This window comes from Prionailurus bengalensis, chromosome E1 (assembly GCF_016509475.1).
Source record: "Prionailurus bengalensis isolate Pbe53 chromosome E1, Fcat_Pben_1.1_paternal_pri, whole genome shotgun sequence".
Classification (NCBI taxonomy): Eukaryota; Metazoa; Chordata; class Mammalia; order Carnivora; family Felidae; genus Prionailurus; species Prionailurus bengalensis.
The window spans coordinates 39,255,453-39,264,512 of NC_057347.1; the positions used below are offsets into that span (position 1 = coordinate 39,255,453).

At 42.4% G+C, this 9,060-nt stretch overlaps 1 protein-coding gene across 1 annotated transcript; it reads right to left on the reverse strand.

Moving 5' to 3' along the window:
- Positions 1-1,534: 1,534 nt before the first annotated feature.
- On the reverse strand, positions 1,535-7,370 carry KRT24 (keratin 24). The gene is made up of 8 exons (XM_043584384.1): positions 6,575-7,370; positions 5,462-5,544; positions 4,700-4,856; positions 3,812-3,973; positions 3,591-3,716; positions 3,034-3,251; positions 2,694-2,821; positions 1,535-1,881 (listed from the first exon to the last, which is right to left on the reverse strand). Exons 1-8 carry the CDS (start codon positions 7,184-7,186, stop codon positions 1,778-1,780), a joined length of 1,590 nt encoding a protein of 529 aa, XP_043440319.1. The 5' UTR covers positions 7,187-7,370; the 3' UTR covers positions 1,535-1,777.
- Between the last annotated feature and the right edge of the window lie 1,690 nt (positions 7,371-9,060).

The following is a 9,060-nucleotide window of genomic DNA, read 5'->3' on the forward strand; positions in this document are numbered from 1 at the left end:
GTGTCTTTCCACTATTAATCCACATTGGTTCATATTTCTGAAATTTTCACTAGAGGAAAAACATCCAAGGTTTAAGTTACTGTAATGGCTTGATGGGAAACATATGTTTGAAGACAGTGTTGCTCTTTTTGAGTAGTGGTTTGTGCTTGTAGCTATTGTATATATTATATATATATATATATATTAGTATATATATATTATATATAACTCTGTAGTTATCTATCAAAGCAGAAGTCCCAGTGTGCTTGCAGTTTCATTTTTAGGTTTTATTCAATATGCCTAGGAAATGAAAAGCTACATGTTTTGGGTGGTTTTGGATTATTAAAGTTTGATACTCTCGGGGCACCTGGGTGGCTCAGTCGGTTGAGCATCTGACTTCGGCTCAGGTCATGATCTCATCAGTTGATGAGTTCGAGCCCTGCATTGGGCTCTGTGCTGACAACTCAGAGCCTGGATCCTTCTTCAGATTCTATGTCTGCTTCTCTCTCTGCCCCTCCCCTGCTCATGCTGTTTCTCTCTCTGTCTCAAACATAAATAAACATTAAAAAAATTTTTTTTTTCAACGTTTATTTATTTTTGGGACAGAGAGAGACAGAGCATGAACGGGGGAGGGGCAGAGAGAGAGGGAGACACAGAATCGGAAACAGGCTCCAGGCTCTGAGCCATCAGCCCAGAGCCCGACGTGGGGCTCGAACTCACGGACCGGGAGATCGTGACCTGGCTGAAGTCGGACGCTTAACCGACTGCGCCACCCAGGCGCCCCTAAAAATTTTCTGTCTCAAACATAAATAAACATTAAAATTTTTTTAAAAAAGTTTGATACTCTCATACAGATCTTATTGGTTTTATATTTGAAGGTATAATTTGCATAAATTATGTTCAGGTTCATCCTTTGTAATTTTAAATTTGGCTTTTTATGCCAAGCCTGGCATTCTTTTCTTGAGGACTGGCTTCTGGGGTTGATTCTCTAGTTTGTGATCTGGTGCTATTGAATTCCTCAAGTGGGAAAGTCCTTGACCAGTGTAGCTTTGTCCTGTGTCTGGTTCTTCCTGGGACTGAGCCGGTACCATCTCCTGCCCTACATTAACAAGCTTCATTGTCCCAAGCAAGACAAGACAGAGCCCCGTGGCCAACTCAGCAGTGGACAGTGGGAAAAGGAAACACCAGCTTGGCTAAGTGACAGTTTTTGGCTAGAGGTGTGGCTAGATTTGGTAAGGGTACAAGTATCCGAGATCTCTTCTCTTTGGGGCTTTTGAGGTTTTCAGAAATCTGGAGCCCATATCACATATCCCATTTTCTTTCCCACAACTTTTTTAGGGACACTAAGACTTAATTTCAGCTATCAGTGAGTTCCAATGGGATGTTGCTAGAAATGCCCACATGCCAAATGGCTATAATCTTGATTTTTATGAAGAGGGTACTATATCAATAACAAATTAATATTAGTCTAATAACAATGCAGCTAGATCATAACTGAAAGCTTTATTTCTAGGGAAAATATTGAATTTCTTAAAAAATTTCCAGAAGCATTTAGTTAACTTGCAAAAGTAAGTTTATTGAAGCATGGAAACAGAGCAAAATTGTCATTTCAACTTTTTCAAGAGCATTGTGGGTAAGAAAAGAAGAAGATGCAGAAAAATTATTTGGTTAGCTATTTCTGGATGGAATCTTTTCCCTGAAGACATCCAGAAAGATGGCTAGAAAGATTGATGTGATTTCTTCATTTGTGTCCTTTCATTATTTTTCTGAAAGACACTCTTGCTGATCTGGAAATGGCTTACTTAACTTTCACTTCAGAAACATTGCTGACCTGAGATGAGATGACTTTGCCGTCCACCACTTCCTCCACGATGGTCTTTGTCACTCTTGTCTTGTTTGCCTCTGAAAATCACAGAATCACCATGTCAGTTTGGAAATAATCACAGATCAAGAGAAATTCAAGTACATTCCTTAAGTATGTTCTCTCTGGGTTAAGATTATGTAAACAAGAGTATACACTTTCTTTTTAATGTTTATTTATTTTTGAGAGAGAGAGGGAGAGGGAGGGAGGGAGGGGCAGAGAGAGAGGGAGACAGAGGATCCAAAGCTTGTTCTGTGCTCATAGCAGAGAGCCCAATGTAGGGCTTGAACTCATGGACCATGAGATCACAACCTGAGCCGAAGTCGGATGTTTCACCAACTGAGCCACCCAGGTGCCCCAGTGTACATTAAAAAAGTTTTTTTTTAATGTTTATTTATTTTGAGAGAGAGAGAGAGAAACAGCATGGGTAGGGGAGGGGCAGAGAGAGAGAGGGAGACACAGAATCTGAAGCAGGCTCCAGGCCCTGAGCTGTCAGCACAGAGCCGGACACAGGGCTGGAACTCATGAACTGTGCGATCATGACCTGCCCCTGTACACTTTTTATATGACAAGCAAAGCATGCCTTTACTTGTATTTATTTATTTATTTATTTATTTATGTATTTATTTATTTTTTATTTTTCAATATATGAAATTTATTGTCAAATTGGTTTCCATACAACACCCAGTGCTCATCCCAAAAGGTGCCCTCCTCAATACCCATCACCCACTCTCCCCTCCCTCCCACCCCCCATCAACCCTCAGTTTGTTCTCAGTTTTTAACAGTCTCTTATGCTTTGAGCATGCCTTTACTTTAAATGATAAAATGATCACGAACATTAAAATATGCTTACCTCTTCCTTGGCCAGAGCAGCTTCCAGATCTTGAGTCACCAGACACAGACAAATCCCTAGATCCCATGTTTCTGGATCCTGTATTTCTGGAGCCCGAGTTTCTAAAATCAGATCCTCCAAAACCAGAACTGCTAGAGGAAAAAAGGAATTGTGTTCCTTTGTAGTTTGCAAAGGCGGGACGAACCCTTCACGCAGGGGGCTCTCCCTGCGGAAGGTAAATGACTTTTGATTCAACCATGTCACTGTGACTTTTCAAACCCAAGTCCAGCCCCCAACCCCCATTTTGGTTTCATAACATAAGCACCCCAAGGAACGCACTGAGCGGCTGACTGTCATTTACCCTCCCTCTCCATCCAGCAGGCGGTGGTAGGTCTCAATCTCCATCTCCAGGCAGGTCTTGACGTTCAGCAGCTGCTCATATTCTGCGTTCTGGCATTCGGTCTCGCCCCGGATCTGGCAGATCTGTTCCTCCAGGCCGCTGATCTGCATCTGGATCTCTGACAGCTGAGCCATGTAGTCAGCTTCTGTGTCAGCCAGCGTCGCTTCCAGGGAGCTTTTCTAAAAGAAAAAGCCAATTAAAAAAAAAATCATGATGAAAATAAGTCATGGGATGATTTTTTTTTTTAACGCAAAATAGCGTAAGGTACTAAGAGAAGTTACACCCTATGTTGTTATATCATGGGTTCCTTCATTTTTGTTGGCATAACCGCTTTCCTTGACACTAAATCTTTTATGAAAGTGTATTGTCTTTCACTAGAATGTTTCACGCTTTCTACAACCACAAGCCAGTGCTCCTGACGCCCTTTTATCACGTGCCAAGCGGAACATCTTGGCAAAGAGGGAGAATGAAACCGCTCAACTCCTTGTTGCAGGTTTTGCAAACCTCTTTGCGCTCACCATGGCCGTTTGGGACTGAAGCTCAATTTCCAGGGCTTGCAGAGTACGTCTCAGTTCTGTGATCTCATTCTTGGCAGAACTGGCTGCTCCGGCATCGGTAGAAATTTGTGCTTGCAGTGATGCGCTCTAAATGAAAAAGAGAATGGCAGTCGCTGCAGGCTGAAGAAATGACCTGAAGTGGCTCGCGTGTGACTCTCAGACACCCAGCAGTGATAACCTGCCTGCTTGTTGAACTGCTCCTCAGCCTCGCGGCGATTTTGCTCCGCCAGCTCTTCATACTGTGCCCTCATGTCATTCAGTAACTTGGTCAGGTCGGTGCCGGGGGCGGCGTTCATTTCCACGGTCACGTCCCCTCCGGAGCTTCCTTGCATAGTCTTCATTTCCTAGCGCAAAGAAAAAAGATCACGGTGATAGAAACAGAAAAGCAAAGGGGCGCCTGGGTGGCTCGGTGGGTTGAGCGTCCGACTTCAGCTCAGGTCGTGATCTCAAGGTTCATGAGTTCAAGCCCTGCGTCGGGCTCTGTGCTGACAGCTTGGAGCCTGGAGCCTGCTCCCGATTCTGTGTCTCCCTCTCTCTCTGCCCCTCCCCTGCTCATGCTCTGTCTCTCTCTCTGTCAAAAATAAAAATTAAAAAGAAAAAATTTTAAAAACAGAAAAGCAAAGACCTCTTCTTCCTCCTCCTTCTCCTCCTCCTCCTCCTCTTCCTCTTCTTTTAGAGAGAGGGCAAGTGTGTGTCCCAGGGAGGAGCAGGAGAGAGAGAATCTTAAGTAGGCTCCATGTTCAGGGTAGAGCCCTATGAGGGGCTCAGGCGCTGGATGTCTTGACCCTGGGATCATGACCTGAGCCGAAATCGAGACTTGAACACTCAACTGACTGAGCCACCCAGGCACCCCAAGACTTCTTAAAACATTCAGAGCCAACAAAAAAATTGAAACTAGGACACTAAAGGCTACCCCCTGCTTCCCACCAAAATCAGATATAATTTGTTCATGACTGCTTTTTTCCTTGGACATAAGAGTTGGAAATCCACTTAGATAGAATTTTTTACAGAATGGATGTGGGGGAAGTACGTAGGTCAGAGTCATTTAATAGTGTGGAATGTGCTCCTACCTCCTCATGGTTCTTCTTCAGGTAGGCCAGCTCCTCGGTGAGGCTCTCAATCTGCATCTCCAGGTCAGAGCGTGTCATGGTCAGGTCATCCAGAACTTTCCGAAGGCCGTTGATGTCGGCCTCCATGGACTGCCAGAGATACAGCTCGTTCTCATACCTGGAAAGGACAGTATAGAGCATTTCAGAGTACATCCATTCTTATGTATTCAAGAAAAAGTTTTTTTCCTCTGAGCTATTTGATAAAATAAAGCTACCAAGTTTTCTCTTAGGAGTTTTTCCCCTGGAAAGAAAATTATGAACCTAATGTTAATCCTACTGATGGCTAGTTTTTTTTTATAACAAAAACTCATCTTTATTTTGACCTGTTTTTTGTTTCCTTGTTGGTGGAGTGGCGGTTTTAAAAATTTACTCTTGGAGGGGCGCCTATGTGGCTCAGTCAGTTGAGCGTCTCTTGATTTTGGCCCAACTCATGATCTCAGGATTGTGAAATCAAACCTTGCATTGGATTTTGTGCTGGGCATGGAGTCTGCTTAAGATTCTCTCTCTCTCTCTCTCTCTCTCTCTCTCTCTCTCACTCCCTCCCTCGGTCCCTCCCCCCCACTGGTGTTCTCTTTCTCTCTCAAATTTACTCTTGGTGGAATGTTTGTAAATGTAGGTCTTAATCCCCTAAAAGATATTTCTTTGAGTTTAGAATAAATGAAACAGACAGATTGAATTTTATTTTTCCTACAACATTTGTTTTCAAGTCTTTGCTTTTCTTACTTCAGTCTGAAGTCATCAGCAGCCAATCTGGCATTGTCAATCTGCAAAACGATCCCAGCATTTTCAATAGTTGCAGCAATGATCTAGAAAAGACAGTAAGAGTGAATGAATCATGGATGCTTTTTACCTGTATCTGCACACGCACCTGTGAGGGTAGGTGTCCTGTGAGTTGGTTTTTAAAGGTAAATTGTTTTGAAAACTTGCTTAGTAATGACATCTTTATTGATAATCTGGCATAGCTGAACTACATCTTTCTGCAAAAAGGTAACAGTTTGCTGGAATAGGCATGGAACATTGTTTTATAGAACACAGTCCTCTGCTTATTTCTGCTGCTTTGGAAGATCAGTTGTTCTATAAGTTCTTTCAGAAAACTGTGCAAAAAATGAATTTCACTTCTAAAAAGTTTTTTAAAAATATTTCCCATACAGGGGCGCCTGGGTGGTGCAGTCGGTTAAGCGTCCGACTTCAGCCAGGTCATGATCTCGCGGTCCGTGAGTTCGAGCCCCGCGTCAGGCTCTGGGCTGATGGCTCGGAGCCTGGAGCCTGTTTCCGATTCTATGTCTCTCTCTCTCTCTGCCCCTCCCCCGTTCATGCTCTGTGTCTCTCTGTCCCAAAAATAAATAAACGTTGAAAAAAAAAAAAAATATTTCCCATACAACAATGGCTAAACATTTCAGATTATGCACATTCTCATAGAATATTTGCACCAGATTTTCCAGGAAGAAAAACAGTTGTAAAGATTATTTAAATCTAACAAGATACTGGAATATGTCAACCTGCTAGAATTAATCATGAAAATAAATACTAGATTAAGCTAGTATTGACTCACTGCCATCATTCTTCTATGTACATGTTAATTAGCTGCCTCGCATTATATAAATTTTTCTCTTATGTAGAAATACTCAAATTTGAGAGGCAAACAGATCATTAATGTGGTCGGATGTCATATGCAGTATTGTCATAGTTAAAACGCACCAAATCCCATTTTACATATACAACAAGCAAATATGTCTTCAAATAATTCCTTGACTTAAAATCTTCATTACAGTACATGATCTGAATAAGAGCAGAAGATACAGAAATAATAGAACTCAGCAGTGGATAGTGTCTCACCTGATTCCGGAGATCTTCAATTACTGGATAGTATTTGTTGCAATCTTTTCCAGATCCACTGTCTCCAGACCCAGGCCCAAATTTGTCATACCACTCCTTGATTTTGTTCTCCAGATCACTGTTGGCCTCCTCCAGGGCTCTGACCTTGTCTAGGTAACTGGCCAGGCGGTCATTGAGGTTCTGCATGGTTTGCTTTTCACCTCCGGAGAAAAGTCCCCCATCACCAACACCACCCCCCCTTCCACCCCCCAGACCACCGCCATAGATGTAGAAGCCTCCACTAGCACCCCCCCCAATTCCAGAGCCCCCACCAAAGCCAGACCCCCCACCAAAGCCAGAGCCTCCGCCAAAGCCAGAACCCCCACCAAAGCCAGCCCCAGAGCCTGAAGTGCCTCCAAAGCCACCCTGTACCGAGCTACCAAAACCTCCTCCGGAGCCACTGCTTGATCCCCGACTCAGGCCACAGCTGCCGGTTCCTCCTCGGAAGCCCCGGGTAGAGCCACCCCCCAGACCGCATCTGCTTCCACTGCTGAAGCTGCTCCCAGCAGCGGACACCCTGACCGAGCCGCTGCCCCCAGCCCTGGAAGAGGAGACACGAGATGAGCAAGACATGGTGCTCCTGCAAACGTTCAGCTTGTCCAGGTGAACAAGGGAGAGGACAGGGAAGAATGCACTTGCAAGCTCTCCTTTTGCACTTATATACACACTTTTAGGGTGTTCCTTTTCTGTGTCACGTCTTAATCCCTGTTACAGTTTTGCTAATCTGCAATTGGATAATTTCTTTTTTGTGAGCACACTCTCCTGGCTTTTCTTCTGAAGCTAGGTCAGAGCCTCAGGGCATTTATTATATCAAGAAAAAAAAATAAGGTGGAGCAAAGCAAAAACTTTTTTCCCCCAGAATTACAGTTTTAATCTTTCAGAGGTTTAGATGACTGATCATGCTTTTCTGAATGAGTTCTATTCATTTTGCTTCATGATTTCCCAATTAAAGGACACATCCCCAGATTAGCAAATGTAATTAAAATACTTAATGCAATGAGGATGGAAATTTCCCATCAAACTCATAACTTTTGTTCATATTATTCTCTTAATGTTGGAATTAGCTTTCACGTCAGCATTAGTTTTAGACTTAATTGTCTTTCTCTATGATTATTTCAATCAGCATATTTCTAAGGTTACGTTTGTGTTGAAGTTTTCTCTGTATTCTGAGATCAGTCTAGATATTTTTGCTGTTAATAAGAAAACATTAAATATAAATAGTCTTCCCTGCATGTATTAGTAGATCTCAGCAACACGTTTATCTGAGCAGAGAATGTCTCAGAGAGATTGGCAACATCTTTAGGTGGATTGCTTCAGCATCTGTTGGGAGTTGATTGTCACTGATGTAATGGGTACGAAGATGCTTTTCTTTCTGATTGAATTGAAGTGTGAGATGGTGATACCAACTTTCCTTCTTTGGAATAAAATATTAAGAAACTAAGGGATGATGCTGATTTTATCTTTGTTTTAAAGATACCTACAGAAGGGTCCTGAATCCACTTCTGCTGACCAGTATTATGCCTGGAGTCATTTTGCAGATATCAAAGTGTGGAGTTTCCCCAGTCTACTTTCTGCTCATGTTTTTCAATTTTTGTTGAAAAGACATTTAGAAAAGATCTGTATCCTTTTCTGATAACTAATGTTATGATTGGGATCATTTTATAAATACCAAAGTCTAGAATCCTCCCCAGTTCACTTTCTGCTTCCTGTTTTTCTGTCCCTTTGTACTTTAGATTATTTCCATTTGCCTCTGCTCGTAGTTTCTGTGGTTTAAAAGTTTTTTTTGGAGGGGGGGTGCCTGGGTGTCTCAGTCAGTTAAACATCCGGCTCTTGGTTTCGGCTCAGGTCACGATCTCACGGTTCATAGGTTCAAGCCCCGAGTCGGGTTTTGAGCTGCTGGTGCAGAGCCTGCTTGGGATTATCTCTCTCTTCCTTTCTCTCTCTTTCTGCCCCTCCCCTGCTCTCTTGTTCTCTCTCAAAGTAAATAAGTAAACTTTAAAAAACAATGTTTAAAAGTGTTATTTTTTCTTGAGACAATTCCTGTCTGATTCCATTTATATGAGGTGCCTGGTGTAACCAAATTCAGAGACAGAAAATAGAATGGTAGTTGTCAGTGGCTGGGCATGGGGGAAGTGACGAGTTCTTTAATGGATATAAGTTTTAGTTTTGCAAGATGAGTTCTGGAGGTCGGTTGCACAGCAATGTGAATGTACTTAACACTACTGAACACACACTTAACAAACGTGAAGATGGTAAATTTTATGTTATGTCCATTTTACCACAATTTTTAAAAAGCGTCTTTAAAAAAAGTATAGATGCTTCTAAAATATTTCTTGGCCTCCTTAGCTGTATGCTCAAGTAGCTGACTTTTGCTTATTTAAAACTGTTTTTATCTTGGCAGTCCATGTTAAACTATGTGTGTGCTTTAACCTTTATAATTGATCATT